We start from the raw sequence: 17271 nt of genomic DNA, 5'->3' as shown, positions 1-17271 counted from the left end.
ATCAAAATGAAAACTTTTGCCATTAAAGGTTTTAAGTGCTCTAACAAACTGACATGGAATTGCCCAAGCCATGATCGTCAAGTGGGATATTATTTTGTAACAACAGATATTGCAAAGAACTAGTCTTTCTACATGGCACTTACAGTTCTGACACCATACTTTTAGAATTACTGGCATAATAAATATCAAACTTTAATCACATACCTGGTCCAAGGAACTGGCAGCCCCTAGCTCTGACTGCTGCCCAGAGATTGGAGGACAGTTGCTGAGGATTTTGGTGTTGAAGAATGAGCTCTGTAACTGTTCGTTCACCTAAAGATCGAGCTGCTCTCATAGCACGAATCCTGCCTTCCTCTTCCACAAGTTGGCAGTGGACCAGAGTCACCAGCTTCCTCTGCATTGGGCGACTCAGAACACTCTGAGTAGTGCTATTCAGACCCACTCCTTTAAAAGAGAGTAAAAAGTTATTTCTAGGTTTACAATGCAGCTTTTAAGAGTCCAAAAAAATTTCCTCTGATGGGCTGACTGACTTCATGGATATGTGAACAGCTCTGGTTTCTACTAGGATATTTAAAATAAACAAGAGATAAAATGATATAAATAAAAGCCTCATTTTCATTTTAAAAATATACAAAAGTTGTTATATCACGTAAAAATAATATTCATTGTAACATTAAATATATTATTATTCATCACAACCATGGAGGGACAAAATTAATAATTAATTTAAGACCCAAATCTTGAGGTCATAACAATTCTGGCATATTATTTCATAACAGTTAATTTTATGTTCCTATTGAAACAATAAGCCATAATGGCAAGGCGGTAACAGCAACTTCCAAGTTTATTACATTCTCTATGGCACATCATATAAAACTGAAAAGAAGGCAGATAATCCAGAGTTGTCAAATGGCAGGGAGCCCTCCTGAAGCCACTAGTATATTCACACTTACTTTTGCAACTCATTCAAATGTTTCCAACATCACATAAACTTTAAATTCATCTCTTGGAATGGTTTGTAATGATATTATTTACTACTAGTGGGTTTGACTTACAATAAATAAGTGAATTTCATTAACATTCACTTACACCCCACCATTTTTATGGTAAGAAAAGCATCTTTCATAAACATTTATTTGGCATGGATAGTTGCATCTGATTCACCTCTAGCACTGCTGAGTGGTTTCAGGTACAATGCTAATTCTTCTACACATTTCTTGGCTTCCTCATAATGCTTTGTATCTTCAACCCCACTACACAGAGTAATGGGCTGCTGCTCAGGGACCTTGAGGTAAAAAAAAAGGTCTGTATGAGTGCACACTAATTAATTAAACAAATGTCTTATTAAGTATATTTTATGCACTGCTACTCTAAAGTGGTAACATCAAAACTCCCACTAAATTTACTGAAGCCTTTCAAAAGACCTTTTCTATACTAACACACTAAATTTAATGCATTATTTTGGTTTTATAATCGCTTTACTGAAACATAATTTGTATACCATGTAGGCGACCCATTTAAGATATATAATTCAATGGTTTTTAGTATATTCACAGGTGTGTAACCATTACAATTTTAGAACATTTTCATCACCCCTCCAAAGAACACCATACTCTTAACTGTCACCCCTCCCATATTTCCTCCCAACTCCCCACCAACCATAAGAAAATACTAATTGGCTTTCCGTCTCTTGTGGATTTGCCTATTTTGGACGTTTCATGTAAACAGAATCATAGAGTCGTGCAGTAACTTCCAAAGTGACTACACCACTTTGCATTCTCACCAGCAATAAGAGTTTCTGTTGCTCCACATCCTCACCAGCATTTGGTGCTGTCAGTGTTTTGGACCTTGAAGCTATTCTAACTGGTGTATAGCAGCATCTCGTGGTTTTAATTTGTAATTCCTTAGTGGCAAATGACGTCGAGCAACTTTTCATCAGCTCATTTGCCATCCGTGTATCTTCTCTGGTGAGGCGTCCAGATCTCTGCCCATTTTAAAGTTATGTCCTTTTTATTATTGAGTTGTAGGAGTCTTTATTACATCTGAGACACAACTTTTAGATCTATGAGTTACAATTATTTTCTCTCATTCTGTGAGTCGTTCTTTCACTCTGATGATGTCCTTTGAAGGACAAAGCTTTAAGTCTTCAGTTCAATTTATCCTTTATTTCTTGTACTTTTCGTGTCCTATCTAAAAAAACCTCACTGCCTATTCTAAGGTCACAAAGACTTATGCCTATATTTTCTTTTAAGAGTTCTGTAGTTTTAACTTTTACATTGGTTCATTTTGGGTTAATTTTTGTAGATGGCGTGAAGTAGGGGTCCAAATGGATTCTTGTACACATTTGGATATCCAAGTTTTCCCAGCACCATTTGTTGGAAAAACTGTCCTTTCTTCACTGAATGGTCTTTGCAATGTTGTCAAAAATCGTTTCGTATGTGTGAGTTTATTTCTGGACTCTATTTTACTGATCTAAATGTTTGTCTTTATACCAGTATCACACTGTCTTCATCACTATAGCTTTGCAGTTTCAAAATCTGGAGTGTGATTCCTCCAACTTTGTTCTTTTTCAAGATTTTTTTGACTACTTCGTGGTCCTTTCTGATACCACATAAATTTTAGGGTTTTTTGTTGTTGTTGTTGTTGTTTGTTTCTTTTGGAAAAAAAAAAAAAAAACACCACCACACACTGGGACTTTGACAGAGCTTACACTGAATTTGTAGATTTCTTTGGGTCTGCCAATCCAGGAACATGCAATGTCTTTCCGTTTGTTTATGTCTTCTTTAATTTCTTTCAACGTTTTGTAGTTTTCAGTGCATAAGCCTTTCACCTTTTATTCCCAAGTATTTTATTATTTTGATGCTGCCGTAATGGAATTGTTTTCTTAGTTTCCTTTTGTATTGTTCATTGTTAGCGTATAAAAATGCAACTAATTTTTGCATGTTGCTTTTATATACTGCAACTTTGCTTAATTCACGTATTAAGTCTTAACAGTTTTTTAATGGAACTCTTTAGGGCTAAAATAGTGGCTACTATATATTAAAATGCCCTATCCTCAAATTTCATAAACATTAGTTGTTTCAGTTAAGGTATGACATAGTCTTACTCATTTTTCAGAAAGGAGTTCATCTTTAGACAACTTCATAAAAAAAAGCAAGCCTTGGTTATTTGCTATTTAACATTTATTTATTTTTGAGAGACAAAGAGAGACAGAGAATGAGCAGAGGAGGGGCAGAGACAGAGGGAGACACAGAACCTGAAGCAGGCTCCAGGCTCTAAGCTGTCAGCACAGATTCCGACGCGGGGCTCAAACCCATGAACCATGAGATCATGACCTGAGCTGAAGTCAGTTGTTTAACCGACTGAGCCACCCAGGTGCCCCCTTGGTTATTTGCTATTTAAAAAAAAATAGTGTATTTCTAAAATTATTATCCCTATTAAGTCTATTTTTTAAAAATGTTTCCAAAATGTGATAGCAGGATTTTCAAAATAAAAAGATAAATGATTATGAAATGAAAAATTAAGTACAAGAAGAAAAAGGATCAACTGCACTTTCCCTTTTGACAAATATTTTATAGTGTTGTTGGTGACATCACAAAAGAGGTTTATCAATAAAAGAAGTTTTCTTTTTGAATAAACTACTCTATTCTCTTTATCTCCAACATATGTAATATCAACCTTTCCTACATTTTAGCAGTTTACATCAAGACTGATCTAGAAAATATTAATGGGGCCAGATCCAAAGTTCTAGTATATCTATTCGGAAAAATGATTTATGATAAATATATGGCATTTCAGACTCAAACTATGCAAATTTAGCAAGGGATTACTTAAGTAACTATCTAGCTTCCAAAAACTCACCTCCCTTGACTTTGTGAAATCTTCTGAGGATACTACTGATCTCTACTTTGAGAATACTGAGAGAAAATTTTCAGAATATTACCATCAGAACTGCCAGACTTACTTTCACCTTTATTTAGGTAGCTGGGGATATATTTCCTCCTACTCTAGAAAAATGATTCCCAAAGGCTATGCACTCTACAGTTTTTGTCACTTTCTTCATCTTTCATTTGAGTAGTGTCTACTAAGTAAAATTATCTGAAGCAGCTTCACTTCTCCTATTTAGTAAAATGCAATGGTTTTTATGAGTAATATTTTCCCCAATATTAAGAGGTCCTTAAAAAAAAAAAAAACACAAAAAAAGAAGGGGAATCTGGGTGGCTCAGTTGGCTGAGCGTCCAACTCTATTTCAGCTCAGGTCATGATCTCACAGCTGTGTGATCAAGCCCCATGTTGAGCTCCGCACTGAGCCTAGAGCCTGCCTGGGATTCATTCATTCATTCATTCATTTGTTCGTTCTCTCTCCCTCCCTCCCTCCTTCCCCTCTGCCCCACACATCCTCCCTCTCTCTCTCTCTCTCTCAAAAAATAGTCCTTGTGATTTGCCTCTTAGGTTTCTCTAGTGATCTCAATAGCTAAGATTGTTGAGAAAGGCTGATCACCAGATTAAATGACTGTTATGACGGAGGAACACTGCACTACAACAATAAATCTCCCAACACACTAAAATAAAGGGTCTGCATGGTACTGAACAGAACTTTATCTATTTAGATAGAAGGCAATGTTGCCCAATTTGAATTCAACAAGTTTCTCTTAAGGGGAAAACACATACACTCAGAGATTAAAAAGAATAAGTCACCCATCTTACCTGAGCACCCACTAGCTGCAGCAATGCTGAGTTCACGGGGAGGAGCTCAATGTCTGTATTGATAGTGGTCTGGTCAAATGGGCAAGCCTTGCGGTGGAGTTTATTCAGGCACATCTTGCAGACAGTATGGCCACAACCCAAACTGATGGGCTTTCGAATTGTTTCATCGAAAGTCTGAGTGCAAATTGGGCAGGAGAGGAAATCCGTCCACTGTGGAGCTTGTACAGGCATTGTTACTGGAGTTACAATTCACTAACACACACACACACACGCGCACACACACACACACACACACACACACAAATAATCTAAAGCAAAGATTCCACTGGAATCAAAATCTTTGAAAAAAGTTTTTTTTTTTTTTTAAATATCTTCCTTAGATACAGTCAGCACATAGTGTGAAATATAACCTGGAAAACAAACAGAAAAAAAAAGAAAAAAATTAGTGTGTTTTCCTTTTCAATTAAACTGCATTCACACTCTATTACCTACACTCTTTTATACCACATTTATATCACTATGGTCCACTGTTTTGCACTTTCATAGAATAAAGTCATAATAAAACTGCTAGTCTCATCTCCTTGCTGTAGAGATGTGGAGTGGACCCCAGAAAAATAAAATAACTTGCCCAAGGTAACAAATGAAGTTAGTAACAAGGTTAGATCCAGGATCTAAATCTCGCAAATTTATCTAAGTCTACGGTTGTTTTATATTTAAGAATTAGTCTTTTTAAACTGGCTAATAATATTGTTTCTTGAGCTGCATACCAATTACATGAATGTGTTCAGCTGTGAGCATTTATCAAGCGTCTGTGTATGTTATACCTCAAGACAGAGTTTTTAAAATTGGCTTAAAATTAAAACTACCTGAAAATATTTTATCATCAAATTGGGTATCAGATAACAAAGAGTCTGTGAAATTTTTAAAAGTCTTTTTAAGGGTTTTAGACACCGTTAAGAATTTTATTTACCAGTAGTTAGTTACCTTTAAGCCCCTGCTATGGCCTACACCTGTTGCTATAGTGTGCTGTGTTAGAACAACTGCATAGTTATAATTATTTACTTCAAAAGATTTTTTTAAACTCTCAGATTTATTAATGGTACAACAATTATAGTTCAAATTTCATTTCCTACCCTCTTTTTTGGCAGAAGATAAAAGCCAAATTGACTTATCACCTGTCTAACAGAAAGTTTTTTTATATATAAAATTCAACCTAAAACTTACAGCACATCTTAAATAATATGTACTATTTATCTAACTGTAGTTTCTAAAAATGAGAATTGATGTACAGAAGAAAGTAACAGTATCACAAGTTGTTAAAGATTTGATTATGCTCAAGAGAAACTGCTTACAAAGATGAAATAATTAAGCTGTAATTAACTAGGAAAGTAAATTATCTATATACCTTATTCTTTGAGCATTACATTTACTTCTTGCTTTATTGAAACAACTCAACCTTAAATGCAAGTCCATTATTGATGACAGAACAGTTTTCATTAGGTATGTTAAAAATTTATCCATTCATTCAACAAATATTTACTAAGCACTACTATGTGCCAGACTGAATTGCTAGGGAAACAGTAAAACAGCACAGTCATAATATCTGCCTTCTGAGTAATCTTAGCTTTGTTTGTGTTTTTGCAAAGGTGCTATAAGATACATGTATTTTACCAAGTTAATTTCATGTTCAGGATCTAAAATTAGAGTTATCTGCATGTGTGTTAAAATAGCCCTTGCAATAACAAGAATGGGCAAAGAAATAGTTCATTTTTTTTAAATTTTATTTATTTTGAGAGAGCATGCTGTGTGCATGCATGCAAGCAGGTGAGAGGCAGACAGAGAGAGGAGAGACGGAATCCCAAGTAGGCACCATGGGGCTGGATTTTACAAACCATAAGATCATGACCTGAGCAGAAACCAAGAGTCAGATGCTCAACAGACTGAGCCACCCAGGCACCCCAAGTTATCTGCATGTGTGTTGAAATGACCCTTGCAATAACAAGAATGAGCAAATAAAGAAATTACTCACATTTTGATTTCTATAATGTTTAAAGATAAAAACTTCTAATACAATAGATTTAATCAAATACATTATGAGTAACTACAAGTATGATTATAATAAGTTATTACTACTTAATAAACTGAAACTCCTCTGGAATGTTAAAAAAGAAAATACACTAATTATTCACTTGTAGACTCAAATGCTAGATTTGTGCATTGGGTTGCAGAATGCTCAAAAAAACGGGGTAAATTTTTAGAGAAGACATAATGTTCAGAAAAGGAACTGAATATTAGTCATAAATTGCTTGCTAAACCTGATTAAGTAGATAAAGCATCACTCACATAAACTTTTCTATAGATTAGCATGGCAACATATATCAATGTCTGCAAAGAATCTGATCCTGTTAATCTCTGCAAAGAGAGTTTAATGGTTCCTTCCTTTTTACTAGTATGGCTTTCTAGACAACTTAAAACTTGTTCATCTTAAAGTATAGGTAAAACAAAGCACTTAATTCTCTCAAACGCTATAAACTACACAAACCCCCAAAGGGCACAAAATATAGTAAGATGTTGGGGCATCTGGGTGGCTCAGTTAGTTGAGCATCTGACTCTTGATTTCAGCTGAGGTCATGATCCGGGGGTCATGAAATTAAACTCCAGGTAGGGCTCTGTGCTGAGTGTGGAAATTGCTTAAGATTCTCTTTCTCTCTCTCTCTCTCTCTCTCTCTCTCTCTCTCTCTCAAATAAATGTATAATAAATGTTTTTATACCATGTCATAACTTTTACTATGAATACAGCTATTTGCCACATACTATGCTAAACGCCTTACACAGAACACATAAAAGGTAGGTGATTACTGTTATCCCATTTTACAGATATGAGAAGTGGAACTTTAGAGAGGCTGAGTAAGATAAAAAGAAATAGAGCTAAGATATTAACCCAGATGTTCTGGCACAAAACCCAAACTCTTAACCAGATCACCATTACAAATAAAAGGTTAAATATAATGTAGGAAGAAACTACTTGCGATTTCATTCAAAAACCAATGCTACAAAGCTGCATTCCCTAATACTAACTTCACAGTAATTCTGCTAAACTTACTGCCAAATCTATGGTCAGGTCCTTGTTCTAATCTCATTTGTCTTCTCAATGAGGTATGAAACAGACAACTACTAACTCCCTGCTTCTTGAAACCATCAATGAACCACATTCCCCTCATCCTTTCTAACTCGCTGGCTGTTTTTGATCTCTTAAACTCCTAAATGCTGGGATCATCAGGTCTCTATTTTGAGTTTTCACATCATTCTCCAGCCAAAATCCTGAAAAAGCTTTCTATTATATTTAGAATAAAATCTGGATTTATTATTCTTGTTTACAAAACCCTAAATGATATGACCTGTAATTATTTCTCCAACTTCATTTTCTAACACTTATCCTCACCTTAGTATGTTAGTACTAGGTATTCTCTCTATCTAATCTTTGAGTTGGATCGCACTCTTCATCACTTAGATGCCACCAAAGATGTCACATCCTCCCTGGCCACTTAAAACTCTAAATCATTCTATAGTCCATCGCTGTACTTAAATTCTCTACAAAACATTTACATTATCTATGTTACATTTTTCTTCTTATATTTTTATTTGCTTACTCAATATCTATCTTAGAATATAGACTCCACAAGAGCTGAGATCTAATCTGTCTTGTTCACTATGAAAGCTAATAGCTCCCCACTATAATTTAGACTATGTAAAGTTTTTGCCTATAATTTCAAGAGTTGACAAGATGTGTGAAAATCTGTTCATAAAATTATAAGTGACTTAAAAACTCTCAAATTACGAAATTCTAATCTATATTATTCTTTAATGAGTCTTAAAATTGCAAGCAACTTTTTGAGATTTACGACATCTGACACTGTGCAATATGGAAAACAGGTAGAAAATATGGTCAACATCAGTTTTACAGACTTGAAAACTCACTGCTCTCCTACATGGTCTCAGAACTGTGCTGCCACAAGTTTTCCAAATTATTCTGTTGTAACAAGATTTTTTTTTTTTTTAATTTTTTTTTTTCAACATTTATTTATTTTTGGGACAGAGAGAGACAGAGCATGAACGGGGGAGGGGCAGAGAGAGAGGGAGACACAGAATCGGAAACAGGCTCCAGGCTCTGAGCCATCAGCCCAGAGCCTGACGCGGGGCTCGAACTCACGGACCGCAAGATCGTGACCTGGCTGAAGTCGGACGCTCAACCGACTGCGCCACCCAGGCGCCCCCTGTTGTAACAAGATTTTTAAAAAAATGTTTATTTAATTTTGAGAGAGAAAAACAGTGGGGAAGGGGCAGAGAGAGAAGGGGACAGAGGATCCAAAGCAGGCTCTGGTGCTGACTGCAGAGAGCTTGATGCAGGGCTCAAACCCACGAACTGTGAAATCATGACCCCGAGTCAAAGTCGGACCCTCAACCAACTGAGACACCCAGGCGCCCCACAATAATTGTTTAAAATACAATCACAAAATTCTATTGGTAAAAGACACTTTAGAGATCATCTGGTTCTTGCCTAATTTTTCAAGATGAGGTAACATTCTTATGTCCCAATCAGTAGCAAGTATTATTAAACATTTTCAAACATCTCCTTCCATTCAATCGCTAAAACCCAAAGAACTTGGAATCACTTTCCTTCTTTTTGCAGAGAAATAAAATTAACATTCAGAGAACTCTGTGCAAGGTCACATAGGTAGCAAAATCAAGACACAACCACCTCGGATCAGTACTGGACACTGAAGCCTATGCACTTGCCACTGTACCAATTCAACATGAAGAAGACCAAAAACAAGACAAGTAAAAGAGTTACGTCATGCAGCTTGGTAACAGCAGAGCCAGGATTAGAAACCAAGTTTCTAGTTTTAATGTCCCCAGCACCCCTATCAGACTGCCTTGAAAATAAACCTATCACCACCCCCTGATTTTTAAAATATCCTTGCATACTAACATGTCTCCAGAGGTAAGGAAAAAAGCAAAAATGAACTATTGGGACCTTATCAAGATAAAAAGCTTCTGTGGGGCACCTGGATTAATAATAAGCACTATAATAATAATAATTGGTTAATAAGCACTGCCCTTCTGCTTAGGTGATGGATCTCATAGTTCATGAGTTCAAGCCCCACATGAAGCTCTGCAGTGACAGTGAGGAGCCTGCTTAAGACTCTCTCTCTGCCCCTCCTCTAATTGCGCTTTTTCTTGGTCTCAAAATAAATAAATTTTTTAAAAAAGATAAAAAAACTTCTGCACAGTGAAGGAAACAGCAACACCAAAAGGCAACCAACGGAATGGGAGAAGATATTTGCAAATGATATATCAGATAAGGGGTTAGTATCCAAACTCTATGAAGAACTTAACAAACTCAACACCCAAAGAACAAGTAATCCAGTGAAGAAATGGGCAAAAGGCGCGGACAGACACTTTTCCAAAGAAGACCTGATGGCTAACAGACACATGAAAAGATGCTCAACATCACTCATCATCAGGGAAATACAAATCAAAACCACAATGAGATACCACCTCACACCTGTCAAAATGGCTAACATTAACAACTCAGGCAACAACAGATGTTGGCGAGGATGCAGAGAAAGGGGAACTTTTGCACTGCTGGTGGGAATGCAAAGTGGCACAGCCACTCTGGAGGTTCCTCAAAAATTAAAAATAGAACTACCCTATGACCTAGCAATTGCACTACTAGGTATTTATCCAAAGGATACAAAAACGCTGATTCGAAGGGGCACATGCATCCCAATATTTATAGCAGCCCTATTGACAATAGCCAAATTATGGAAAGAACCCAAAAGTTCATCAACTGACAAATGGATAAAGAAGATGTGGTATGTATATACACAACGGAATATTACTCAGTGATTAAAAAGAATAAAATCCTGCCATTTGCAATAATGTGTATGGAACTAGAATGCATTATGTTAAGTGAAATAAGTCAGAGAAAGACAAATATCATTATTTCATTCATATGTATAATTTAAGAAACCAAACAGATGAACACAGGGGAAGGGAAAGAAAAATAAGATAAAAACAGAGAGGGAAGCAAACCATAAGAGACTCTTAAATACAGAGAACAAACTGAGGGTTTCTGGAGGGGTGCTGGATGGGGGGATGGGCTAAATGGGCAAGGTGCATTAAGGAGGACACTAGTTGGGATGAGCAATGGGTGTTATGTGTAAGTGATGAATCACTAAATTCTACCCCTGAAACCATTATTATGCTATATGTTAACTAACTTGGGATTTAAAAAAAAAAAGAAAAGGGTGGGGGCACCTGGGTGGCTCGGTTGGGTTAAGCCTCTGACTCTTATTAATTCTGATGATCCCAGGGTCATGGGATCAAGCCCTGTGTTGGGCACTGTGCTGCGCATGGAGCCTGCTTGGGGTTCTCTCTCTCCCCCTCTCTCTGTCTCTCCCCTGCTTGCACACTCTTACTTTCTCAAAAAATAAACAAACATACATGCATACATTTTAAAAAAGGGAGAGAAATAAATTGAAAACATGAAATAAAATAAAATAAAATATCCTTGTACACTAAAACTACAGTTAACAATATTTGGCTTAGTATCAAGGCATCCATTAACCTTGGAAATATGTAAAATTGTTTATATACACATGCTCATTCCTTCAGGAATAGGATCCAGGGCTTTTATCAATTCTCAAATTTTTATCAGTTCTCAAAGGTTTTATTTGAGGAGGAAGGGAAGGGGAAAATAAGAATCACTGACTCAGATGGGGTACCTGGGTGACTCAGTCGGTTAAGCGACTCTTGATTTCATTTCAGTTCTCCTGTCATGATCTCACAGCTGACAGGGCAGAGCCTGCTTGGGGTTCTCTCCGCCCCACCCCACCCCCTGCTCAAGATGTGTCTGTCTCTCTGTCTATAAAGAAAAGAAAAGAAAAGAAAAGAAAAGAAAAGAAAAGAAAAGAAAAGAAGAGAAAAGAGAAAAAGAAATCACTGATTCAGACATACTGAAATAGAGTAACTAGTGAAAACATAATATAAAAAACAAAAATAGTAATTTATGTGAACATATATTTCCTCTGTATTTGCACCACAATCTCAACAAACTCTTGTAAGTTCTTTAAAAGTGATGTTCACGTGCACCAAACATTTTTTTAAATGATTACACCGAAATGTCTCCTTCTCACCCCTATTTCTCATCCCTCTAGTCCTCACTTCCATCCACCTGCACAGACAAACCCCTGGTTTATTTTCTTTTCAGATTCTTTATCCATATAGGTCAATATACAAATATGTATTATTAACTGGCTAACAAGTATTTTAAATGCTGTCATTTGCAACTCTTCTCTCTTTCTGTACTAAACCAGTGTTTCTTAGAAATTATACCCTAAAAACCTTTCTCCATTCCCAGTAAAAATTAAACATTCAGTTACTTGCATAAAAATCTTTTATTGGTTTTTACTATGTGCCCAGCACTAGGGATAAAAAATAGTGAACAAGCAAGTCTTTGCAAGTCTGCACAGAGCTTACATCGTTTCTTTCATTACCCATATAAACAACAGAGACACAAACTAAATACATGATTCCAAGGCATGGTAAATGCTATCAAGGTAAAGGTAAAAGACAGAGACAGAAGTACATATAACAGATAATCTAAACAAACTGGGATGAGGTCATGATCCCAGGGTATTAATGGATATGAACAGATGGAAGAAAAAGGTCTGGAAAGATGTCAAACAAAATTAACAGCAAGTTATACAGTTGGGCAGCTTATAAAATGTATATAATCATGAATTTTATAAGTGCAAATAATTTTGAAACAATGAAAACAAGAGAAGCTAGAGTACATTTAGAACACAATTTAGGCTACTTCTAAGATAAATTATTGTAAGACTAAAACATTTCTCTTTATTAAACGGACTGCTTTATACATTTGAACATCCAAATTCTCAAAACTTGTTTTTTTCAAAATGCATTAAAAACTCTTTTTATAACTTCTCTATAATTTACCTGTTTCAAAGAACTAGCACATTTTATTAATTTTATGTATCATTCCATCTCAACATAGTAAAATCAGGTATATAGTTGCTAAACTCTTGCGTTTTCCAGTAAAATAGTTCTTAGAGACAACTATAACAAACTTGATAGAATAAACACATAGAATCAGCACCCAGTTCTTCACTAAAAATAAAAGCATTCTAGGGTCGCCTGGGTAGCTCAGTTGGTTAAGTGTTTGACTCTTGATTTCAGCCTAGGTCATCTCATGGTTCATGAGGTTGAGCCCCACACTGGGCTCCATGCTGATGGTGCAGAGCCTAATTGTGGTTCTCTCTCTCTCCGTCCCTTCAGCACGCACGTGCTCTCTCTCTCTCTCTCTTAAAATAAATAAACTTAAAAAAAAAAACAAAAACCAACTTTCTTTTGATCAGAAAGATAGGTATGAAAGACTGAGGGAAAACAGTATTTTAAAAGCTTGATTTTGCTTGGGAAATTTGATGATTATGAATAGTAACTCAATTTTTGATGATTCTATTTTAGGAACTATAAAATCATAAAACAAAGATTTTTTTTTTGAACGTCAAAATGTTATTAACTGTAGTTATTAGATCTAAGAACAATTTCCACTTCCTCATTCCTTAAACATCTTTCTCCAAAGTCATCTTTCTAAACATTCCCCAAGTTTTCCCATAAACAGATGTTTACAACATCTTCAACCACAAAACATATCTAAATTATACAGGACACATGGCTTAGTGAATGTAGTAAACCTTCTCTCAGTATGGAGTAAACCTATGAAATAAACTGACAGGGGTGCCTGGGTGGCTCGGTTGATTAAGCATCCAACTTTAGCTCAAGTCATGATCTCACAGTTCATGAGTTCAAGCCCTGCATTGGGCTCTGTGTCTTCTCTCTTTACCCTTCCCGTGCTCACATTGTTTCTCTCTCAAAAATAAATAATAAACGTTAAAAAACAAAAAGAAATAGGGGCACCTGGGTGTCTCAGTCGGTTAAGTGTCCAACTTCGGCTCAGGTCATGATCTCGTGGTTCACAAGTTTGAGCCCCTCATCGGGCTCTCTGCTGTCAGCTCACAGCCTAGAGCCTGATTTGGATTCTGTGTCTCCCCTCTCTGTGCCCCCCCCCAACCCACTCGCGCTGGGTCTCTCGAAAGAAAGAAAGAAAAAGAAAATGACTAAAATACTAAACATCAATATCCAGATTCTTTAAGCTTCTTCAGAGCAAGGTTCTGTCAGAAAAAAAAAAAAAAAGTCCTAAATAATTCTATTCATCAAAGCACATGTGCTCAAGGCCTCCAGACAACTCATTGTGTATTAGAGGTCAGTCAGCCCAAACCTAGCTCAACAGGAGTAGTTCTACTGAAACCTTTCTAATCTGAAAAGCATGGACGATGAACTCTCTTTATTTCTAACAAAAATCCAAACAAGTGACTGTTACTCAATGATGAAAGCAATGGTTAACCTTCCTATCAGTTAAAACAAGGCCTAGTCCCCTCCGTAAATGGCAAGTCGTAATTTTTACTGTTACTAATTGGTTTTACATAACAACATGATAAATAGCAATCAGTTCACCTTGAAGAAGGCCCAAATTTTAAAATATCATAACTTCCTCAAGAATATTCACATTTTTAAACAAGGAATAGTGCTCATAAGTACTACAGACAAGATTATGATATGGTACAGAAAAAGAGTTTGGTTTTCTGAAAATAAACCATGTGTCAGGTATTATGCTAGGTGTTTTCAGATGCTTTTCTCATTTAAGTGTGCACCATAAATCTAAAACACAATATGAACTACCACCAGTAACCAATATCTGTTAAGTACCAAGTAGGTGCCAGCACTTTCAGTGCGCTATATACAGTATCTAATTAATTATTCACAGCAATGCTGTAATGCATGTATTACCTTCATTTTAGTGATAAAGTAAAGAAACCAAAGTACAGAGAAGTACCCAAAGACACAAAGCTAGCAAGTGGCAGGACTATGATTTAAGCCTGGCCAGCCTAATTCCCAAGCTGGTACTGTTAAATACCGTAACTTGTGCCATCTTACAGATGACCAACAGTCCTTAGGGAAGGAGAACTTTTGTTTTTTAACATTCATTTGAGAGAAAGAGAGACAGACAGAGGATCCGAAGAAGGGGGCTCCACTAAGAGAGCCCAATGTGGGGCTCGAACTCATGAACTGTGAGATCATGACCTGAGCTGAAATGAAGAGTCCCACACTTAACCAACTGAGCCACCCAGATGCCCCAAGGCCAAGGCAGGGAACTTTTAAGGGTGATGGAAATGTCCTAAAATTGAATTGTGATGACTGCACAATTCTGCAAATTTACGAAAAATCAATGAATTGTGCACTTAAAATATGTGAATTTTATAAGTATGTAAATTATATGTCAATAAAGCTATTAAAAATCATTAAAGTCTTTTTTAATAAAGAGTCTTAGTCTTCAATTTTTTTTTTTTTTAATTTATTTTTGGGACAGAGAGAGACAGAGCATGAACGGGGGAGGGGCAGAGAGAGAGGGAGACACAGAATCGGAAACAGGCTCCAGGCTCTGAGCCATCAGCCCAGAGCCTGACGCGGGGCTCGAACTCACGGACCACGAGATCGTGACCTGGCTGAAGTCGGCCGCTTAACCGACTGCGCCACCCAGGCGCCCCAATGTTTATTTGCTTTTTGAGAGACACAGAGTACGGAGCAGGGGAGGGAGAGAGAGAAAGGGAGACACAGAATCTGAAGCAGGCTCCAAGCTCTGAGCTGTGAGCACAGAGCCCAACACGGGACCCAAACTCAAGGACCGTGAGATCATGACCTGAGCCGAAGTCGGACGCTTAACCAACTGAGCCATCCAGGCACCCCAAGACTCAATTTTGATTGTAAAAATATCTTCCCAAAATATGTGAACACAACATTGTAGATGTAAATAAAATAATGTAAATGCTAATGTCAGTACAAACGGACAAATACTTCAGACAGGTATAGAGAGAATAGCTTCTGATTTAGAGGGAGGAAAGCCTGGGGCGCCTGGGTGGTGCAGTCGGTTAAGCGTCTGACTTCAGCCAGGTCACGATCTCGCGGTCCGTGAGTTCGAGCCCCGCGTCAGGCTCTGGGCTGATGGCTCAGAGCCTGGAGCCTGTTTCCGATTCTGTGTCTCCCTCTCTCTCTGCCCCTCCCCCGTTCATGCTCTGTCTCTCTCTGTCCCAAAAATAAGTAAACGTTGAAAAAAAAAAATTTTTTTTTAGAGGGAGGAAAGCCTAAAAGATAGGGCTTGATAAAAAGGGTTGAGAAAGCAGCAAAGGGATCATTTAGATGGCTTATTTAGCCATCCAATGTTTAGAAGGACAAAAAGAAACATTTCTACCTGCAGCATAATGCCAAATTTAGAAGAAGAAATAGTAAAAACAGATAAAACCATTCATTCATGGAGAAGCTGCTAATCTGAAATTGAAGTGGTACTCTAGAAAGTGAATGACAACCTCTAACTTTGTGTGCACAGTTTTAAAGCTCCAGGTTTTTATTCTACGTTAAGTTACGCGTTGTGTGTAAATGTGCTACACTGAAGAGGACATCACCAGTTATTAAAGAGGTGGCAGAAAAGCATCATCTTAAAAAGAAAAGGGGGAGGAGAGGGGCTAGGGCGCCTGGGTGGCTCAGTGGGTTAAGTGTCCGACTTCAGCTCAGGTCATGATCTCACGATTTGTGGGTTAGAGCCCCGCGATGGGCTCTGTGCTGACAGCTCAGAGCGTGGAGCCTGCTTCAGATTCTGTGTCTCCCTCTCTCTGCCCCTCCCCTACTCGTGCTCTCTCTCAAAAATAAACAAACATAAAAAAAAAAGAAAAAAGTGCGTCATCTTTAAAGCATCTGTGGAATACTTAGAAAACTTCGCATTATAGCAAAACAGCCAAGGTTACTTCACTTTTTCAGCTTCTGCATTAATCCTCCGCTGAATATTACATATACTATATGGTTAACTAAGTATATTATCACCATTTAGTGGTGTTCAAACATCAACAACACAAGAACTAATAATAACCAAAATCAGGAATATTCTGGAATACACTTGGCATTTTAGTTGATCTGTTATTTTGTTAATTGCTTTCAGATTAAATGCAAATTTCTGATATTGGTTGTTTTCTTTGTGAAAATTGATGTCTTCTTAATTAAGCCTCTTTTCTAAATCCTAAAGATAACTCAGCCCCAACAAAAAAGATCCATGAATAATTTTTGGTGCCTAGGCCAAATATTTTAACTAGACTTTAAATAGTTTTTCAGGTCACGTTTTGAAATCTCTCCTCCTGCTGCAATAATGGCTCATTTTCAGAACAGGAAGTTTGTTCCTTTGGTCTCCAGAAGTGATTTTGAGACGCAATGACAAATCTGATTGGCAAGTATTCAGTAACCATGAATGTAGGGGTAAATGCTCACGAGGAAAAATAAATCTAACCTGTGCCCCATAAACTCATATTTCAGACTATCAATTACTAACCTATAGACTCCTGAGGAGTTCAATGAAATTGAGATAGTTTATCGGGG

The 17271-nt window shown here is 37.0% G+C and overlaps 1 protein-coding gene across 3 annotated transcripts in view; it reads right to left on the bottom strand.

The window, feature by feature from the left end:
• RC3H1 (ring finger and CCCH-type domains 1) overlaps positions 1-17271 on the bottom strand; it is an 86188-nt gene that overhangs the window by 44802 nt on the left and 24115 nt on the right. For all 3 annotated transcript variants that reach the window (XM_040446745.1, XM_040446744.1, XM_040446746.1), the window contains exons 2-4: positions 4708-5117; positions 1165-1285; positions 205-444 (exon numbers count right to left, since the gene is read on the bottom strand). In XM_040446745.1, the coding sequence (XP_040302679.1) occupies positions 205-444; positions 1165-1285; positions 4708-4938 (592 nt within the window). In that variant the 5' untranslated portion in view covers positions 4939-5117. The remainder of the gene's footprint in view (positions 1-204; positions 445-1164; positions 1286-4707; positions 5118-17271) is intronic.

Source organism: Herpailurus yagouaroundi, unplaced genomic scaffold, assembly GCF_014898765.1.
Source record: "Herpailurus yagouaroundi ecotype Mexico unplaced genomic scaffold, PumYag 195, whole genome shotgun sequence".
NCBI classification, from domain to species: domain Eukaryota; kingdom Metazoa; phylum Chordata; class Mammalia; order Carnivora; family Felidae; genus Herpailurus; species Herpailurus yagouaroundi.
The sequence above is the reverse complement of the archived record's forward strand: the minus strand, read 5'-3'. Positions and strand labels throughout refer to the sequence as shown.